Here is a 21,667-nt window from a genome sequence, read left to right on the forward strand (position 1 = left end):
GTGGGCTGGGTGCGGCCTGGTGCGCCCATGTTATCCGTTCGTGGTGTTATTGGGACCCGGGTTTCAGCATTCGTGCCAGTGCAGTGCGCGCCCTTCCCGGTCCGAGAGGACGGAAAAAAAGAGCAAAAAAAGTTCACCAACAAAATGCTCAAAACGCTTTTCATTTTCAGGTGAAGTTTTTTCAGTTCACAAAATGGTTTAAGTAGTTAAGTAAAAAATTCTAACCTGTTCAACTCTTCAAATCATCGTTCTATTTTTTATCTCGAAAATTGTGGAGAAAATAGATATTAGGCCTCAAAGTTGTAGGTATACCACTCCGTGAAACAATCCGATATCGTGGCTGTGAGAAACAGAATCAATTTTCCAGCTGCAGGTTTGTTCAACAGAGCTCAGACAACCAAAGGCGAAATCAAAATAGCTGCGTATCGATGCCAGAAATTAATTTCGGGCCATACACTGCAAGCAATAAGATGTATGCAACCTGCTAAAGAAGATAGTTACACAGGGTGCATATGTGTCATTCAATTTTTCACCGTGAATGGTATTTTTGTAAATAAAAATTATACATAGTACCTTCTATTTGTTCAGTAATTACCTATACGTAAAAGAACAGGACAATTATTTATATTCTTCGTGCAAATGCAAACATTATAAGCATCAGTACGCTAGAAAAAATGTATTGCTGCAAAGAATTATTAACCTTTTGCTCTGTGTATCCATTCTTCAAAACAGACCAAATACTTGAAACGGAGTCGTCAGTCTAAGGAGTTTCGAATAATTTAACTAACATTGAGTGTAGCTGATGGAGAGGAAATTAGTCAATCTCATGGTTTCAAATTTTGTCACTGTGCCCGTAGACATAAAATCGAGAAAACACGTTTGTTGTACAATTCAAAATATCACAACAAACCTATTTTTAGCACGACCAATGTATCATCTACAAGAACTTTCACGTGATAACTACAGTACATAGACAATACTTGTCAAGTATTCTATTAAATCGCGCACAAAATATATCTACTCTATAAAGTTTGCGCAACACGTAGAATTTATTTACTCACCACTATGCCGTCACTTTGAAAGATGCACGCACTCATTAAATTTATTGGAAGCCCCCTAATTGCAAGAATTTAATTAAAATTCTTGGACAAACTACATGGCAATTTTTCTGAGCACATTCTTTATGATGCAGGAGATTTTTTTAAATATGGGTCTGATGGCATTGTGCTGGAACTGTTGAGCTGACAGATAGTGATTTGATTTATTTGAGACCCTTTACCTATGTAGCTTAATGCCCGAGGAAATTGTGATCGTACGTGATAATGCAATATGTTGCTGTAAGAATAAATACCTTTTTAATATACCTTGTCGGAAAACTACGTTCGTGCTGATGGACATTTTTATTATCAGATCGCATTGTTGAGCGCATGGACTGCGTGCACATGAAATGTGAGGATCCCATCGAATTTAATGGGAGATGCGGGCTGATGTGCGCTCGCATCATTGAAGGTCAGCAGCTGCGAAATGACACCAATAGTCAGCACACCCACGGCTGTAGCCGGCTGTGCGAAGTGTGTTCGGTCAACGAGCATTTTTCTTCAGGTTGGTGAAACCGTGGAACGACCTGCCACCTGAGCTTAAGAATTGCACTACGGACGAGTTTACTCACCGGTGCGAAAAGCATCTGTGGCAAATTTACCGTGTTCAGTGGTTCTAGTTATGTTGTAAGTGCTCAGTGCGGCTCAGTACGGTGAGAGATTAGATTACCTTTGTAATTAATCGTTGTTGAAATATGTTGCTAGTATTTTATGCCTTTCTTTGCAGTATTTTCTTTTAATTATTTCACTCGATGTATTGGCATGCAAGAATTAACAAGAATGTTTATTGAATAGATAGCGAGAAGCTCACGAAAGCTCACGTCCCAAATCTTTGCGACCAAATTACGTGGGCTCACGAGCCTAAGTGCAAGAGGCTAAGTCCAGAAATGGACCAACTCATGTTACTGCCCCTGCTCCATAAAATAGCAATGCAATTTAGTCAAACGCTCTCAGACAGAACCGCACACGACTTTACAATCTGTTTAAAATTCACCATACACAAAAAAGTTGCTTAAAGAGGGCGGAGAACTACGCAGGTAGAGTGTGATTAATCGCTTCGCATTTTGGCAAACCGGTTGAATTCTTACGAGTCTACCAATTTACATATAATGTGCATTGTAACACCACCGCAAAAGGTAACGTGACCAATTTTGTCGGCGAGTTTTAAAATTGCAGCAACACGCTTTCAACCATATGTCGCATTTACTATTTTTATTAAATATATTTAAACTATGGGGGAGTTCAATTAATGAAAACCTATAAAAACTTTAAAAAAATTATTGTTACTTTTATATAGAATATTTATTTTGAACTCTAAAATAAAGATATTCCAGAATTCACACCATCTGCGCTCATCGAAAGTTAAAGCAGCGGTTGCCAAATTCTGAGACTACAATTTTACAACCTTAATATTTCGCAACCTTATCTTGGTATATGTTAAACGTTTTTGAAATATTTAAGGTTTACATTTTGTATATTAAAACATTGATTTATATTGTCGAGTTATAAAATACAATAAGACTTGATACAGTTCCAAAGCTTTGAAAAAGAAAGCAGTAATTAGAAGTCATTTTTTGCGATTAATTTTGATAACATCTTTGACAGTGTTTCTACAAACATGTAAAGAGGGAAAGACCGAAATGACTGATCAATATAACTTCAATAAAAAAAATACTAGAGAACAATTCAGAATAAGCAACAATAAACGTACATACAGACACGAATCGAATTTTTAATAATACTGTTCATATCCCGGCTGGTCTGGTGCTTCCATTCATGTTGCTATATTACAATATTTTGCGTCAGAAACACGAAGGAGGATAATTTGCTCATGTATAAGGTGTAATTGTCTCCAATAAATCGGTTACTCTGGTTAGCAGCATGAAGGAAATTTTAGGTAAAATATCCCCGTTTAAAGTGCGGCATTCATACATCTCCATAACCTGTTTTACCGAATACAAAAATAGAAACAATGAAAATATTGGCCCTATATTCATAAAAACAACAAGAAGGATAGATAATATATAGCCAAAAGCTTTCAATCGACCAAGAAAAGAGAAATTTCATTTACTTGAAAAAATATATTTTGTAAAAATAGTTTTTTGAGAGTGACTCCCGCCAGTTGCGAAAACAATAGCGATGAAACGGAACTCTTCATCACTGCTTGACAGTGGGTTTGAGCTAAAATTAATGATTATATTGAAACATGAGTTATTAAGAAAGAAATAATGACGCCGTTAGAAAGTGAGCGTGTTTGCGAGTAATGAGCATTTGTGTGATCCATGGGGCAACGGACCTCCCATGGAACCAGTTATAATTGTATATATTTAGCAGCACATCTCTTGCAATGTTTACAAAATAAGTTAGTGCTGGGTATATTAAGATTAACTTGTTTGTTCAAAACATTAAAAAGGTTCAGATAAAAGATTTAAGTATTTATGTATAAAAATACCAGAGTACAGCCATTTCAGTTTTTCTCAAATGTAAAGATCATTATATAATTTTTTTATTTTTGCATATATTTAGAACATAACTTTTTCATCAACCATTGGTAAATTGGAACTAGAATTATCCTGAATTAACCAGAGCATAATTTGAGCAAATTGTGACCAATCTTCAATTTTCTTTTTTCTTTGTAACATTCTTAGCTGAAAAATTCAACAAAATTAAAATTATTTAATATGCGCTTTATTTAACATTGAACTTACGAGTTGAGAAGATGAGCCTAGTTATTTCAAAAAGAGGCGCCTCAACCGATAGATACAGGACTGTGGCTACTGCAAAGCTTATCGTAAAATCACCGGCCAGGCTGTGAATCTTTTACGAGAGCGTCAAATTGTGCATCTGTAAATTTATAAGTTGATATTTACCAGCGCGTAATCGTCTGCGTAGAGCGGAGTTTTTATCCTCGCCGTTCCAACCATTAAAATCACGTAGTGGCTCAAATATATGCAGTATGAGATCTTACTCAGTGGTTGAAAAACGTTCAACGACAGAATTTCCGTTATCCAACCTAAAAATATTAAGTCATAAGCATGACAAAAAATACAAAAGCAAAACTAAACACATGGTCTCGTCTTGTTAAATACATTTAAAAATAAGGTCAATAATAAATTAAAGAAAAATCCGAGTTTTCTTGACTGTACTAAACAGTTAAAAACAAGAAAGAAATAGATTTTCGAGAAAGTATAATTTTTTCAAAGTTTTTAATACCTCCCCTTTCATTATTGCAAGCAAAAATGAGCCAGCCGACAGCAAATGCCCACGCGATGCGATGCAAACTGGCGTACAAAGCAGATTCAACCGGATCGTATTTATGGTCGTACTGGACGATATTGAAGGCACCAAATACCACGACGTAGAGCGTTGTAAGGCACATTAGCCAGCCAGAGATCACGCTCATCAGACTTAAGTGCAGATTCTTTTTCACGTAAAGAATATATCCCAGAGCTAAACCAACAACGTAAGGAGCCATTCGATGGTGCGTGGTGATGTGCACGTCCCTTTGATAGCTGATCAGCTTCTCATCTCTGAAATTCAGGGAATTTCGCAAATTTATATTTTAAATTTAACCCAAGGTAAGATTGTTAAAAAAAGATTGATTTATATTTCATGATTTTAATAATTTATTAATTACTTTTCTTTTCAAGTGTGTGTAATTTCGTATTCAATGCTTGCAATTGGAAGACATGAATTGCTGTAGAATTGTATCGTTTTGTGATCTTACTAAAAGTCAAATGAACACATAATTGTTGCTTAATATTCTAATTTATAATCATTATTATTTTGCAACGAAAAGAAAACTAAAGCTCCATATAAAGAGCTGGGTTTAATTTTGACGGTTTTTAATCAAAATGTGCAATACACATAAGAAACCAACAGGATATAAAGCAACTTTTAAATTCATCAATTCTCACTAGTAATAATTGGTATTTATTTTTAGGCATTCAACTGTTCATACAAGAGGCACTAATATTGTTTTAACTTTAGATCGTTTCAGAGGATTTAAAAGGTTTCAGATGTGTAAGAAGTGTGATTCAAATGGAAATAAAACTTAAATTTCCACCCCCAAATAAACATAATTTCCACTCTTCACTTTTTGGTTTTACTCACGAATTGTTGAGCAAATAGGTAGGCAAAACCTCAAAGTTGTAGGTGTACCAGGCCGTGAAACAAATCGGTATCGCGGCTAAGAGGAACAGGATCAATTTTCCAGTTGCAGGTTTTTTCCACAGAGCATAAACAACCAAAGGCGAGACCAAAAAGAGATGCATGTCGGATGCCAGATACCAAGTTTGGATCATACACTGAAAGCAAAGAGTTAATATGTGCATCAACCTGCTAAATAACAGAGTGCTTGCAATCAGTCATACTGAATCAATGCTGCGTCATAAAAAAGTCGCATATCCAAATCGATGAAAACAATATAACACATATTTTTACCAATGAGGGCACAGACCGATAAGTAAGAAATAATCTTGACCTGACCTAAAAAAAATCCAATGCATGCATAATTGATATTGTTGATGCAGAGGTATTTTTTTAAATTTGAGTCTAAGTGGTTGATGGAATTTATTCAAATAACAATGAATATGCTCCGTTAAAATTTCAAACTTACATGTTTGTTGTTGTGGACGTAGCTGTTGATATACAGCAAATTATTTTTCCAATGAGCGGCACAGGCCTCACCGGGCTCAGTCACGAACTTTTCCCATCTAGGACCACTACCTAGCCGTGTTAACAAGGTAGCGTAGAATGCAATCACCAATGCATAAACCGGCGTTAGCCTAAAATAAAAAATATTAAAATTAATTAATTTTCCTTAACTACTCCTCCAAAGCAGTCATACCTTAAGTAACGGCGAGCGACATCAGTGAAAAACCGAAATCGATTGCCTTGAAATTCCTTCAGTAGGTTGAATGATCTCAGCATGCCAGACATCAGGAAGAAGGTGTCGACGCTGGGCATGTTGTTCGTAAAAGGCATATTTGCTAATTTCTCAAGCGACTGTGTACTCGATCGTGTTTGAATTAGCTGATAGAGCATTTACTTGAGTAAGCAAGCCTTACCTTTACTTGAAAGCATTTGTTCGCCCACGGTTCTTGAAGGGTAAAGATGATTTTGTGCCCGGCAACAACCCATAGTGTGCTCAAGACACGAATGCCGTCAAGGCTTTTCAATGCACCCGGATGATGTGAAATCACAAACAGTTTTTTCCAGTTGGTCGGCAAAGAAAACGCCATTAAGCAGCCATACGTAAATCCTAGAAACCAAAGTCACAATTTGAAAACTCCGCAACTCCGTCAATTAAAAAACCTGCATCTTCTTTTACGCCAAATTTGGTTTCAATCACAGAACTCAAGAATACCAGTCCGGCAACAATAGCAACACAGCCACTGAAATAAATACAAATTTAGAGAATTTAATTTAACAACACATATTTAACTTTAGAGAGAAAAACTTCGAGAATATTTAGGATCAACACGAGTGTTTTAAATATAATCAAGACAAGGTCTCTGATTTGTAATACAGGCGAGCTATATACTCAACATTATATGTATAGCGTGCCGCAAAACCTAGTAGAACAAAATGTATAATCGAACGTTTTTGAAATTATTTAATTAAATTATCTCATTTTTGCCCATTCATTTTCAGATTATTTATTCAAATATTTATAATTTAGATTTATTGAAAATTTCAATTTGAAACTATTTTGGATTTTTTAAATGAACGCCTTTTAAAGTTTCAATTTTTTTATCTTTATCAAGACTTGTTTTAAAAAAGACGGTATAAATAAATTGGACACTATACGTGATCATTTTTAGTAAGAGACAGAGACAATATAATATATCGTGACTTTAAAATTTTCTTCTCGAATTTTATGGACGTAAAATGCTATTTTTATGAGCAAGAATTATCGGCAATTTTGCTTTTTAACTTTTCTATGGAGGACTCACACTTTGCGCACAGCTCACCCGTCTCACACTTCTCGGTAGAATAGGGCATTAACATTGGTTCTTCCTGTCAGAGCGAGAAGTGTGAGTATGCGGAAAGCGTGAGTCCTCCACCTTAAAATTTATGCGAACCATGCGTTGTAATATGCAAATTTAACTATTATTGTATTTTCCTCCGAAACTCTCATTTAATTTATCACTTAAACGACGTAATACATATGATATTATATTGTTGGAGGTCAACACCCATAGGGGGCGTAAGGCGTAATTATGTGATAGAAACGGGTAATTTATTAAATTGATATGTTACACATCACATGAATTGTACACAGCTTACTCACATGAATGCCAAATCTCCAGAAGAAAGCGGCGTTGCATCGTTAGTGTAACATGATTCTATTTGTACCTCGCCGTTGGCAGACTTCTCCTTCGATATAATGTAGCCGAACGCTTTTTGCACGTCCGCAATTGAGCAGGTTGAAGGGACGCATATGCCGAATTGAATGAGGGCCATTGAAGGAAGCAGGTCCGGTACCTAATGGTGGCAGTTTAGTATTATTTAGTTTTAAGGTGCCAATTGGTTGCATAAAAACTATTACCGGCGTATTCGTTCTGTTCATAGTTATTTCACGGTTACGTCTTTTTTGCGTGGCTATTTCCAACAATGAATCTATTTGTTCATCATTGGAAGTAAGGTGCACATTGGCCAGACAATATTTTCCTTTGATATAGGGTTTTGACTGCTGGATAGAAACGCATTCCTCGTAGCTTCCTAAGCTTTTGATGTTTCCCAATAAAAAAGCTGGGTTCCATTTTCCAGTGGCGTCTAGCACTACAGTATTATAAAGAAAAGTCATTGTATAATATAGAGAAACGCCACTGATTTTATCTCCTAAAGCTCTCAACGTTAATAGCCAATCACTTAATATTGTTAAATACTATAATTAATTGTATTGGAACACATACAATTGATACTTTGAAAATTCCTCAATCAATAATCTTATTAAACACTATTTTAACAGAAGAAAAATTTAAAAAAAAAAAAAATTAAACTTTAGAGTCAATTTACTTTGCTGGGCATTTTGCAGCTTATTTCAGACTCATTTGGTTTTTATCACAGCTTAAGAAATTGTAAAAGTACAACATGCTCTTATCACAAAGTTTACACACACTCAGGTAGAGCTTCGCTTGAAATTCTATTATTTTACACAGCAAAAAGTGAAAGCCGTGACAGGCATGACATGTTCGCGTATAAAACGCGGCTTTCCACCTTTGATCAACCATCGCGGGCTTGTCGAAAAACCCCGGCTCTATCTGGAAAATCTTGAACCAAATGTTTTGGAAAAATTTATTGTAATTTTCAGTGAGAGGAAGAGCGAATCTTGCAACAAAATCATCAGCAAAGAAGCTAGCGTCGGCCAGTTTGTATGACATTCTCGATTTCATTTATTTTGACAAGCCGAGTGCTCTCTTTAAAAATCTCGACTTTACTGACTCTAGTTTTGCAAAATAACTTAATGTCAAGTACGGCCAGATAACCTGGCGCAACCACAAGATCAAAAAGCTTAAAGGCCGTCTTGACAGAAGACTTTGAGAGGGAGGTCAATTTGGCCGTGGCAAAAATATAATATAAAACTAAATTTGATCAAATTTTCTATTTTTAAACAGCGAAATTTGAAGAATTCTTAGTACATAAGGAATTTTAATGAATAAATTGATATTGCTAATAGCTCTACACTGCGCGGATTTACTTACGATGGGCGGCTTTGAGTGAAAATTGAATCGAATAATGAAGACCGAAAGAGAGATAAAAAAATGCGGCGCGTATGTTCGAGAACATAATAATTATTGCTCTTTAAATTTTATGCATAGCTGTTTCCTTAGTCGATCAGCGCGAATCAGTGACAAGTATAGGCAGTGGATTTTTACTTTTCTCTATATGTTATTCCAGAATGTACATATTTACATTTAAAAATTTGTTTTTGGTCAAATAGATTTAGCTCATGCACTATGATTTATACTTCCTAATATGTGAACCAAATCGACATCGTTGGAATTAAATTGCGCTCTTTGGTTGAATTATATATCATTTATTTCAAAAATCGAATGATTGATATTAATACAAAGTAAAAATATTTAAATAAAAACGGAATATTTTAAAACAAAAAATGGTAGCTTACTTACTTTTCATTGCCCATAAGTCCAGTTTTTCAATACTATCTGCAAGAATTAACAAGTCTGACCTGCACTGCTCATCCTCTATTAAGGGTGCAATGTCATTGACGACCAACTGTGCATTTGTACCAATTTCCTTTAAATTCGGCAAAACGTTGAGAGCTTGGGAAAAGCAGCAAACGAGAAGAACAAAAAAGCATCTTGTAACGGTAGTAGACATTTTGGGAATGAAGTCGGAGAGCAAGAGAGAGCTTACCGATTCACCTCCCCACTAATCGGTGTACGTGAGATAGAAATTCGTACTTGTTGCGCTTGAGAATACCGCCTCATTTTTCAGTTCAACCAACACTCGCACCACATGCAAATAAATCAAAATTTATCTCGTCGTTTTATCGCAGTCCTCTCTACACGTACTCTTGGAAACGATGCGCTGTTAGAATTTAATTTAACAATCATGGTAATTAAATAATTAAGTTTAATTTAATTTAATCTCGGATCTGGCGCCATCCGTTACAAGAAATAAGTCTAAAAAATAAATCTTCTTTCTCTTAACAAAGAATGCATTGTCTGTACCCATCAAGCCGCAATTTTTATATTCTTTGTAAATTTTATTTTTCGCGTATATTTGATGCAGGACCAGAAAAAGCTCAAATTTCATTACCAACAATATATTTTCATACTTGTGCGCATCAGCGAAAGATGGTAGGTGCAGTCGATACCAGTGCACAGCAAAAGCATGTACCTTCTGACGAAATTCCCCTCCAAGTGCAAAAATTACCCGTGGCAATCGTGCACAGTGATCATTAATCAACATTGTTTTACACTTGCGGCTCAGCGCGTCGAGAGATAACCTTGCATCCTATATTTTCGGCAGTATTTTGCGAGTTCTGTGAGCCCACTTTTTGTGAACCTCTGCTCAGTCGATCCCGTGGGCTATGAGACCACCCCGGGTCCCAATAACACCACCAAGCTGAGACCATAGGGCCCGCGTGGCCGCAGAAGAGCTTGGGCCTAATGTGGACATCTTTTCGCCTCCCGGCACCGAGGTCTTTGATTGAAACGAGAACATAATGAGTTCATAAAGCCTCTGGAAGGTGCAAAAACCAGCTAGTGGCGGGTCAGCGCTGGTGCGCCTCCCAGCTCGTTGAGCTATTTAAGCATTATTTCGAGTCATTCAACTGTTGCGGATGCGGAGCTGAGCTCCTGCTCCTTTTTCATTTTTGTTCCAGCTATTGTTAGTGTTTGTTGAATAATTATTGTTAGGTGCCATGTATTTGTTAGAAATTCGAAAAAACAACAGAGAGAAAATTTTAATTTTAATCAGATTTCGCCGGCGTGCGACCAGTTCTAAGCGTTTAACAGTGGAGGACCCGGATCAATCGGGTTAATTATTGTTCTAATTTAATTTGTACTTAATTCAATTCAGATTGGTTAATCAAAGTCGTTTCTCTGAGTGTAATAGTCTGTTCGAGATCAAATTTGACATTGTTTTTAGGAATTTCGTTCTGATTTTGATTAAACTCTGTTTAAGGTCCAAGCAGACAAGTATACTATTATCCAAGTGATCAATTATCCTATTCTTCCAAGTGATCTGTTATCATTGTTATCATGGTCGTCAAGTGACTTACTTATTGATAAAATGAAGAATTATTCCAATTTCTGAGAGGTCGTTTTTCACCCCTTCCCCAAACAACTAACCACCTTTTGCCATATCTGATATTATGGGCAGCCAATATTAGATCCCCGAACTGCTCAAATATTTTCCACTGCTTTGACATTTGACACTTGAGAATGCCTAACAATGCGAGCTGGTTCCATTGCTGCATTACTTTATCAAATTTTAACTATTCCAGTGTTGACTTTGCAGAAGCTAAATAAGCATAAATATTAATTAAATTGTTTATTAATTAATTATAGAAATCCTTGCAGCTATAAACTAGCATTTTTTAGGAATCCAAGATCATATGAATAATAAGATTTGAAATTTAAAAAAATTAATGTTCAATTGGGCCTCCCAATTTGATCAGGCAAACCATTTTCCACAGTGTGATGACGATGACTCAAACTTGATTTGAAACTAAATAAATGCGGTGCGCAAATTAATTCAATTTCATCAGAGCTCCAATTAAGACTATAATGTAACTCTGGCAACTCAGTCAAATTGAACACAAAGCAATTTCAAAAATAATTATAATGATATAAATTCACATTTTTGGAGAGGGAATTTCTCGTTTAAAAATTCGTTAAATTCACGCTGACGTACAAACTATCAAAAACCCATCCATTGTTTTATACATGTATACTGAAAGTGATAGTAATACAATAAAATCAAGGCCTTAATATCAAAGCATCTTAAAGAGTTAATCATCTGTACTATAATGATCAACAAAAACTGCTGTCATACAAGTTTTCATGAGACTCGTTTCTCACCTTTTTCATGATAATTTATAGTATGGTGATTGATCACTTCTATACGAGGGAGGGCTGTGTGTGAAAATTTTCGACTTAATATGTATTTAAATTGAATTCGTCTTTCATTACGGTCTTGTTCATTCATACATACTAGCTCAAGTAGATGAACAGAAAAACATTCTTGTACCTGCGACAATTTAAGTGACAGTAGTAGTTGTTGCTTACTCTACTGTAAGAGATCATTATCTTTCTTGTGTGCTGGGGGATTAGAGCTGACAGTGATTTCATTTATTTGAGGCACTTAAACTAATGGTGCCTTCAGCCCAAGGAAATAGTGATCGTGACAGTGCAACTTGTGATTAAGAATTAAATTTTTTTAGTAAAACGAGTTGGAAGAGTAGGTTTGTGGCGATGGTCTATATTTAATAATTTACTCCAATGATGAAAACAAATTACAGCCGTTTGAGCCTCATTTGATATATTTCATTTTAAATAAATAAATGCTATATATTAAAATATGCACTAAGTTCCTGCTTAAATGCATAAATAATGAAATGCACTACCTTTTCAGAGCGGACAAGATCTGATTTTTACCCTTAGTCAGTGGTTCAGTATAGCGGGGCAAGCATTTTCAGGTCTGTGCTAATGTCAGTTTCATTATTATTTGTTTAAAGAAACACCAATGGTGTACAATAGATATAGACATGAATCAAATATTACAGCACACTAGCACGCAATGGGATCTACTCACAATTCAAAAACTGGTAGAAATTCACATATTCATCACAGAACACACATTTACAATCGAGACCGGCCTTACTATGTTATTTCTTATTATTACATTAAACATAATGATAGTCGTGACAAAGCGTTCCTGGTGAAAACATGTCTTTTTAGAAAACAGGCATTTTTCCGGCCCGGGGTGCCATAAAAAACCCCCATCGATTTGGGAGGCATACAGGCCATATCTTTCTTTGACCAACTTAAATAAGTTAGAATATTCCAAATCTCGTTTTCTCAAAAAAGCATTGACAAAATTCATGAAATTAAGACTTGCATATGAGCTGTCTAACACTAACTTTTTTGCTGACAATCTTCTCCAAAAATGTTCACTTTCAGAGACTGCTGCTTATAACAGTTTTATTAATAATAGACTTTTCAAGCTCTTTACATTCAAGATTTAAAATAATTCATTGAATTATATAATAATTCATATTACTAAAATTTTAATAAATTTATAATGAATTTTAAATGTTTATTTTAAAAATTCCTGCAGCGATGCATAACCTCATATTTAATTTTATTCTAGAAATGATGGAAATGAAATTTTTAATCGAATCGTTTGGAAAAATTTAAATGTTACGCATTATTATATGAGAATAGAAAATTATTAAACGCTCTAGGCGCACAATGCTAATTTAGGCAAGAGGGTAAAAAATAGAGTCTTGAACAGTTCTTCTTTTATCAATAAGTCACGTGTCGATTACGACAAACAGAACACAAGGACCTTAAACAGATTTGAAATCGAAATCCGAATAAAATTCTTAACAATAATATCAAATTTAAACTCTAACAAATTAACATTTTAACAGAAAACGAAATGAACAAAACAATTAGAATTGAATTGCGGAAAAACTCCAATTAAAACAAGAATTTACTCAATTGAGCCTTCACAATTAAACGCTCGGTACTCTGGGAACAACCCTTTATCAGAAGTTATTGGTGACCGCCGCTAGTACCACATTTTCGGGCACTGGGCACTCCACAATTCATTCGCAAGGTTTTCGGCACTCCATTTTTACCTTTTTTAGGCATTCCAATTTCAGGTAAAACCAGTATACCAGACGAGCATGTTTGTGTTTGCGAGGATTGCGAAAGTAGTTCAAATGCCTACTATATACCTGCTTTTTTGCACCTTACCAGCATGCGTGAATAAAAAATGTCATGAGAGCTATGTCTAGCGTTTAATTATAAGCATTTGGTGCGATGACTAAATAATGGTGGTTTCTCTTGACTTGGCTTCTTCCACTGACAATGAGGCATTGAAACTATTGAGTAAACATACAATGTAATTCGTCCGTTAATCTTCTCGATTTTCTCGAAATCTTAGGGTGAATTAATTGTCTTTTTGGATTAATTTTTAGCTCCAGTACTTTTTCCTTTGTCTGCCCGAACAAAGATTTATTTAAAATTGTAGTCTTTCGCAAAACAATATGTGCGCGGCGCGCAAGCATAAAAAGCGTACTGATAGACATAAAAAAGGTAATAAGAATGTCCTGTCTGGCTGACTGCCTCTTATTCAGATTGTTGTTCCCTGTCTGAGAGTTATTTATTGCTTCGCTTTTGGGTAAACCGGTTGGGTGCTTTGGAATACACCCAAACGATCTTTTTGTTACTCCACCACGTAAGTAAACGTGGCCTTGTCGGTGAGTTTGAAAATTGCATCAATACAAGTTGCCGACAGTTGGTTTCAATACATTAACTTGCATGCCATTAAATAAAAATTTTAATGATTTGATATACATAATATAATGCAAAACGTAAAACTGAAATGGTAAAATAATATTTGTAAATTATTTTATGATTGCATTCTTTTTTGCTCAGCACAAATTTTCTCACGGCTCAACACGACGTGTTCCTTGTCCTAATTTATTCATTATTATTTGTTTGTCGTGAAAGTTTGCTACGCGAGTCTACCTGATATATATAGTTTTAATACTTCGAAACTTGAAAAAAGGTTGAGAGATTTAATAGTCGAAAAATTCGTATCGCACTCTAAATGGGACTTTTACAAGCAGGTGCGAAGAGAAAAAAAAATACACACTGTATTATTAAAGAGCAAATCAGAAAACAAAACAGTTAAATAGAAAATGTATATAAACTAACGTTTTTAATATTACTGTGCAATAATCCGTGTGTGTGGCCGATTTATACATGTAGCCCATTTCGATTAAGTGAGTAGAAATCACGCAAGCCGGCTGATAAAAGTGTAATATGTCCTGCAAGAGAGAAATCAGTTGACCATGTCTTTAGCACAGAAAAATAATAAAGTATAGAGTATCACGCTTTGATTGCGTCATTCTTATAACCCGATGACCTGTTTCACTAACTAAAAAAAATCGAGAATCGATTTATATTTTGACCTCAATTCTTATATAAATTCAGCAGGAAGGATGGAATTTGGCTGAGCTAATTTTACTATATGGTTTGATATGTAGAAATCTCGCCAAAATGCACAATTATCATTTAATGAGCTCTAATATGAGCAACTTTAAACACCATCCTAGAAGAAATATTTTAAAAGCGATTTCCAGCTGTGAATTTTTCCTAATTACCTTGGAGGTTTTCTCAGCCATTTTATAAACTGTTTAAAAAATTTCCGAGACTGACTACAGTCAGACAGGGAAACAATCGTGATGGAGTAAAATTGTAGATTCAAATCAAATTATGTGTCTGTATTGGCTATTGTCATCAATTTATTGCATGTATTTTCTAATAATTACTCAACTGTTGAATATGTTGAACACTAACAAAACTATATTGTTTGCTTAAACTTTATTTATGAACTCTAATAATATAGACAGCATAACCTTGATTATGGATGTTCCAGTGGATAGCCACATATGAGACATAAATAATTCGAGGTGCAAACGACACAGCTGGATTTCAGCACCCTATTACTATGTTTTCAAAATTCACAGCTAAGAAAAGAAAAAGATAGGAAATTTTTAAATTTACAATAATTCTAACTGTAAGATCCAAGCCAATATTCATTGTTATATTTTAATTTTGTGAATATTATTTATCTTGCATCAAAAGTAATTTTGAAATGACCTTGATGTAGAAACCTTTTGCCCCCATACGAAGCTGAATAATGAATTCTCAATAAATTTGTCATTTCCATATAAGAGGATGAAAAACGCACATATTAACGAATGTATTTTTTCTGTACGACATAAATTCTAAGTTAAAATGGACTTCAAAGGATTTAAAAAGGCTCACAGATTTTTTTTACGATTACCAGATTTCGACCCTCAGGGTCACGCCAGTTTCAAGCCCTAAACGCAGAACCTAATTTTAAATAATCCAAATCGTTAAAATAATTTAAACACGGGAAAATTTGAATTAATATAAAAATATTAATTAATAAAATTAAAACTTCAAATTGAAAGCATAGTGAAACAACCACGAGTGCACAAATGATACACATGTCGTGCTTGCACAGAAAATTTTAAAAATAGACCTCAGAACCAGTCAGAACAGGCTCATCTCACAAAGAAGTGCTCCCTATTATTTTCCTTTTTCTGGATTTGGTAAGATATGACTATTTTCCGAGCAAGATTTTCATTTGATTTTTTGGTGAAGTGGAACCTTGGTAGAAATTCCGACACGTTCGTTAAAACTCCTCTTCGCCTTCATTTCTAGGGACGCAAGAGATTATTCTAGACAATGGTTTCAATATATAATTGAGGGCTGAAAATGGATGAAATTAAATATGGTAAGTCACAAATAAATCAACAGCTTTAGTGTGGAGTAAGCTGACCTATAGGCCAACGGGCTTCCCGTGAAACCAGTTTTCAATGCTTCATTAATAGCAAACCTCACTACGTTGACCTTTTTTGCAAAGTATCTTGGGTTTCAAGAATATTAAGATAATTATTTGCGAATGAAACATTGATGAAAAATAGCTGCAACCAGCCTGTTGGCATGCATTGTTATGGTATTCTCAGGAGTGTCAAAATAGTGGGAGATATTTGTGCAGTTCGGGGAATCTAACTAGATGCCCAATGTCCGAAATGGCAATATGTAGTTAGTTATAAGCGATTCGAAATTCTCAAATAGCTCCACGGGCTGGGAGGCTCACCAGCGCCAACTCGCTACTTGCTGGTTTTCGCACCTTTCCAGCGGCTTTGGGAAAAATGTCTAGCGTTTCAATAAAAGAACTCGGTGCCAGGAGGCGAAAAGATGGCCACATTGGGCCCAAGCTTCTCTTCGGCCACACTGGCCCCATGATATCCGCTCGGCGGTGTTGTTGCCCACGGGATGTGCTAAGCAGAGGTAAAAAATACAGTCAGACTTTTTACTAATCTGGGCTCAATTCGACTGTGTCCTTCTGGGTAGAGACTTACATTTAGAAACTTTTTGTTCACCAGAAAGTGTCACTCCTGTGATACATTAACGAATCAATCACAAATTTTAACAGCACGCAGTCTTTAATATTGTAATAAAGAATTTTATTATATTAATGTTGATTAATGTTCATGGATCTTTTTCAGCCATTGAAAATATGAATTTTAATACAAATAATGTGCTAAAAAAGTAAAATAAACTCAACAAGATATACAAAAATCTTCAAGCTTCTTTTTTCTGGTTAACACTCTTGGCTGAAAATAAAAATAACATTAAATTAAAATAATCAATAGTGCTATTGTCAGGGTTTTACCTGACAGCTATTCAATTTTAAACTTACAGGTTGCAAAGATGAGCCTTGTAATTTCAAACAAAGGGGCCTCTACCGATAGATACAGGACTGTGGCTACGGCAAAGCTTATTATAAAATCACCGGCCAGGCTGTGGATCTTTTACGAGAGTGTTAATCTGTGCATCAGTAAAATTTATGAGTTGATATTTACCAGCGCGTAATCGTCTGCGAAGAGCGGAGTTTTTATCCTCGCCGTTCCAACCATTAAAATCACGTAGTGACTCAAATAGATGCAATAAGAAATCTTACTCAGTGGTTGAAATACGTTCAGCGACAGAATTTTCGTTATCCAACCTATAACATACAAGCACGCTAAAAATTAAAATTTTGTCATTTCCTTTCTTTTAAGAAAAACTAAAAGCATCTAATATCATTGTGATATTACATTAATATGATCAAAAATTGATTCGACAAAAATTTTCCGTGTCCTTTTTATTATTTTTAGAGAAATTCACCCTTCAAAATTAAATATCGGAATTTTAATTTAAAATTGAATTCATCTCTTTTTTTTATCTAAGAATTTTGGCATTCATTTACCTCCGTTTTCATTATTGCAAGCAAAAATAAGCCAGCCAACAGCAAATGCCCACGAGATGCGATGCAAACTGGCGTAAAAAGTGGATTCGACCGGGTCGTACTCGTGGTCGTATTGAACGATATTGATGGCACCAAATACCACAAAGTAGAGCGTTGAGAGGCTCATTAGCCAGCCAAAAAGCGCTCTCAACGGACTCAAGTGAAAATTCCTGTTTTTGCTGTAAAGAATATATCCCAGTGCCAAGCCTACAACGTAAGGAGCCATTCGATGGTGCGTGGTGATGTGCACGTCCCTTTGATAGCTGATCAGCTTCTCGTCTCTGAAATTTTGTTGTAATTTACAAATTTTACTAAGTAAAGAGCAGAACTTAAAAAATAAAAATTAAACATTAAAAATAATTATTGTAAATATAAAGAAATGTATATTGATACGGATGATTTTAGGCTTAGTGTTGCACGTATAATTGCGTTTATTATATTATTCATTCAAAAAAATTATTATGATGGGAAATGAAGATGATTTTTCTGACATCAAAATAAATCTGACTTAATCTAGCTTGTCCTTAAGCATGAAAATATACGGCGATAAAAACTTCGATCCAATAAAAAATAAAGTATTTCTTACAATTATACAAAATGGTTTTAAAGGATACTCGGTTCGTAGTTGGAAAAGTTATGTTTAAATTCTCCGACAAGTAGTTTTAGTTCAAAATGCTTTTGACATTTTGAAAGAGATTGTTTAAGGAGAGCTTTAAGGTTTAAGAGGAGTTCAAAAGCCGAAGCTACAAAATGTGAGCTAAGATGGATTTATTAAAAGATAATTGGAAGCACAGAAGAACATCATAATATATTCCAATTCCAGTATCTATATAGTTTTTTTGAACTCTTGAGATGCCAATATTATAATTTGAACTTTTTACTTACGAATTGTTGAGCAAATAAGTGGGCAGAACTTCATAGCTGTATGTGTACCAGGCCGTGAAACAAATCGGTATCGCGGCCATGAGAAACAGAATCCATTTTCCAGCTACAGGTTTTTTCCACAGAGCATAAACAACCAAAGGCGAGACCAAAAAGAGTTGCATGTCGGATGCCAGATACCAAGTTTGGATCATGCACTGAAAGCAAAGAGTTATGCAACCTGATTAAGGCCGGAGTGCTACCGGTTGCATACAGTCACGCTGAATCCAACAATAATGCTGCGTCATTAGAAAGAATCGGATCCGAATTAACATACAATAGTGCTCTCTCTTATCTGATTGGAAGCATCCTAAATGCCGGAATCAACTTAAATTTATAATAACAATGAGATGGCAATTTTTCAAGCCAGTAGTATCCAATACACATAATTGTTATTTTTGATGGAGATCGAGAGATATGTTTTTGAAATACGAGTATGAGAAAGTTCATGGCATTTAATCAACTGCAGCAATAAGCTCTGTTGTAAATTCTAATTTCAAACGTACATGTTTGTTGCTGTGGACGTAGCTGTTGATATACAGCAAATTGTTTTTCCAATTAACGGCGCAGGCCTCACCGGGCTCAGTCACGAACTTTTCCCATCTAGGACCACTACCTAGCCGTGTTAATAAGGTAGCGTAGAAAGCAATCACCAATGCATAAACTGGCGTTAGCCTAAAATAAAAAAAAAATATTAAATTTAATTAATTTTCCATAACATTCATACCTTAAGTAACGGCGAGCAAAGTCAGAGAAAAATCGAAATCGATTGCCTTGAAACTCCTTCAGTAGGTTGTATGATCTCAGCATGCCAGACATCAGGAAGAACGTGTCGACGCTGGGCATGTTGTTGATGAATGGCATATTTGCTAATTTCTGAAGAGACTGTAAAGCTGCTTTTGAACTAGCTGGACGAGTATTTACTTGAGTTAGCTAGCTTTACCTCAACTTGAAAATTTTTGTTTGCCCACGGTTCTTGAAGGGTAAAGATGATTTTGTGTCCAGCAACAACCCATAGTGTGCTCAAGACTCGAATACCATCGAGGCTCTTCAATGCACCTGGATGGTTAGAAATAAAAAAGAGCTTCCTCCAGTTAGTCGGCAAAGAAAACGCCATTAAGCAGCTATACGCAAACCCTAAAATGCAAGTCACTAATTAAAAATTTCGCAACTATTTCGAAATAAAAACCTGCATCTTCTTTTACGCCAAAATTGGATTCGATTACAGAACTCAAGAATACCAGTCCGACGATGATAGCAACACATCCACTGAAAAAAATAATAATGGCATTAAGTAAAACATGAAATAAAGGAGAAGGATCATAGTGACTAAAACTTTCACTGTCTCTCACGACTTGTTCAGATGTTTGATTTGTTAGTCAGAAAATTCTCAAAATTCAATTTTAGACTTTCGCTCTCTGCAAAACGGAAGACTGCATACCATCAACTGATTTTTCGCAAACACTTTTAACACGTTTTTTCCCGGAACGAATGAATTTTTTGCTGATTTGATTTACGTATTTACTATAATTTATTGTTGACCAAAATTTGTGCAAAATGTTTTGTCGTAAAATTTAGAGTTAACGATTCCTCTAATTTTTCCTCTAGGTCTTCCGTATAATTTACTTCTCATACGTAGCCCATAAGATGTCCTTAGGTTAACACACAATGGAAGAGAAATGATTCGACGGGTAGAAGCGGGCAGCTCATTAATGATAACATCGCTTTGTCTTTACTTTACTCACATAAATGCCAAATCTCCAGAAGAAAGCGGCGCTGCACCGTTAGTGTAGCATGATTCAATTTGTGCCTCGCCATTGGCAGACTTCTCCTTCGATATAATGTAGCTGAACGCCTTTTGCACGTCCGCAATTGAGCAGGTTGAAGGGACGCATATGCCGAATTGAATGAGGGCCATTGAAGGAAGCAGGTCCGGTACCTAATGGTGGCAGTTTAGTACATATTATTTAGTTTTAAGGTGCCAATTGGTTGCATAAAAATTATTACCGGCGTATTCGTTCTGTTCATAGTTATTTCACGGTTACGTCTTTTTTGCGTGGCTATTTCCAACAATGAATCTATTTGTTCATCATTTGAAGAGAGGTGCACATTGGCCAGACAATATTTTCCCTTGATGTAGGGTTTTGATTGCTGGATAGAAACACATTCCTCGTAGCTTCCCAAGCTTTTGATGTTTCCCAATAAAAAAGCTGGGTTCCATTTTCCATTTGCGTCAATCACTAAACCATAACAAAAAAGGGGCATTAAAATAAAAAACCTTGCTTATTTTATCCACCTAACGTAAATAGCCATAGCATAAAATTAAAAAAAAACACTCAGAAATTGTAGCGTAAAAACGAAAATTGCGAAAGGGTCGCTATTAATCGTGTTAATTAACTGGGAAAGGTTGGTTTTGAGTGAAACGTGACGAGAATTATGAGGCCCATTAACATTAGCAGCCTCATGTGAGAAAGTGTGACCTGTGATCAAGATCATATTTCTCATCAAATTTTACTCATTAACGCCCAGCCTAAGCCATCCCGTAGAGATCAAAGCCATTTAAAGATTCGTTTTATTTGTAATTATGCATTGTGATTTACAAGCATTAATATATTCCTCCTTGGTACGTAAAAATGCATTAATAATATTTTGTAGGCCAGATTGATATGAATGAAATTATAAACTCAAATAAAAGGTTAGCTCTCAGAATGAAATGAGCTGAAATTTTTAATCCCTGCGCTTCTAATATTCAATATATATCATTTACCAAATTAAGAAAACCAAAAATTGAAAATAAATAGAAAATAGGCTTCCTTACTTTTCATTGCCCATAAGTCCAGTTTGTCAATGCCATCTGCTAGGGTTAACAGGTCTGACCTGCAATTCTCTTCCTCAATCAAGGATGCGATGTCATTGATGACCACTCGCGCATTTTTAGCGATATCCTCTAAGTTTGGAAAAACGTTGAGACCACTGGAAGAACAGCAAATTAGAAGAATAAAGAAGCATCTTGAAACGGTCGAAGTCATTTTGAGAATGAACTCGAAGAG

The 21,667-nt window shown here is 35.4% G+C and overlaps 2 protein-coding genes across 4 annotated transcripts; both read right to left on the bottom strand.

Annotated features, from left to right (window-relative positions):
• Positions 1-2,361: 2,361 nt before the first annotated feature.
• LOC135943326 (nose resistant to fluoxetine protein 6-like) lies at positions 2,362-9,482 on the bottom strand. Of its 3 annotated transcripts, XM_065489804.1 has the most exons (13): positions 9,356-9,464; positions 9,236-9,271; positions 7,651-7,883; positions 7,393-7,586; positions 6,414-6,493; positions 6,167-6,360; positions 5,947-6,104; positions 5,716-5,884; positions 5,211-5,404; positions 4,311-4,627; positions 3,968-4,110; positions 3,806-3,914; positions 2,362-3,745 (listed from the first exon to the last, which is right to left on the bottom strand). In XM_065489804.1, exons 1-13 carry the CDS (start codon positions 9,444-9,446, stop codon positions 3,714-3,716), a joined length of 1,950 nt encoding a protein of 649 aa, XP_065345876.1. In that variant the 5' UTR covers positions 9,447-9,464; the 3' UTR covers positions 2,362-3,713. The 3 variants fall into 3 exon arrangements, with proteins under 3 accessions (XP_065345876.1, XP_065345875.1, XP_065345877.1); XM_065489803.1 differs by having other exon boundaries at positions 9,236-9,482; XM_065489805.1 differs by lacking the exon at positions 7,651-7,883 and having other exon boundaries at positions 9,236-9,463.
• A 7,360-nt stretch (positions 9,483-16,842) lies between these two features.
• On the bottom strand, positions 16,843-21,667 carry LOC135942681 (nose resistant to fluoxetine protein 6-like). Its single transcript, XM_065488941.1, has 12 exons — positions 21,436-21,667; positions 20,625-20,857; positions 20,363-20,556; positions 19,807-19,886; positions 19,561-19,754; positions 19,345-19,502; positions 19,124-19,292; positions 18,582-18,775; positions 17,658-17,977; positions 17,272-17,414; positions 17,109-17,217; positions 16,843-17,022 (listed from the first exon to the last, which is right to left on the bottom strand). The coding sequence occupies exons 1-12, from the start codon at positions 21,644-21,646 to the stop codon at positions 16,991-16,993; spliced, it is 2,037 nt and encodes a 678-aa protein (XP_065345013.1). The 5' UTR covers positions 21,647-21,667; the 3' UTR covers positions 16,843-16,990.

This window comes from Cloeon dipterum, chromosome 4, assembly GCF_949628265.1.
Source record: "Cloeon dipterum chromosome 4, ieCloDipt1.1, whole genome shotgun sequence".
Classification (NCBI taxonomy): domain Eukaryota; kingdom Metazoa; phylum Arthropoda; class Insecta; order Ephemeroptera; family Baetidae; genus Cloeon; species Cloeon dipterum.

Excerpts from the sequence above, each read along its gene's own strand:
- LOC135943326 (XM_065489803.1), bottom strand. The coding sequence starts at position 9,446 with ATGTCTACTACCGTTACAAGATGCTTTTTTGTTCTTCTCGTTTGCTGC. Across the intron at positions 4,628-5,210 it reads ACCTATTTGCTCAACAATTC|AGATGAGAAGCTGATCAGCT; the intron begins GTGAGTAAAACC and ends CCTGAATTTCAG. Across the intron at positions 3,746-3,805 it reads TAGGCTCATCTTCTCAACTC|CTAAGAATGTTACAAAGAAA; the intron begins GTAAGTTCAATG and ends TGAATTTTTCAG.
- LOC135942681 (XM_065488941.1), bottom strand. The coding sequence starts at position 21,646 with ATGACTTCGACCGTTTCAAGATGCTTCTTTATTCTTCTAATTTGCTGT. Across the intron at positions 19,887-20,362 it reads TCTGGAGATTTGGCATTTAT|TGGATGTGTTGCTATCATCG; the intron begins GTGAGTAAAGTA and ends TATTTTTTTCAG. Across the intron at positions 17,978-18,581 it reads ACTTATTTGCTCAACAATTC|AGACGAGAAGCTGATCAGCT; the intron begins GTAAGTAAAAAG and ends ACAAAATTTCAG.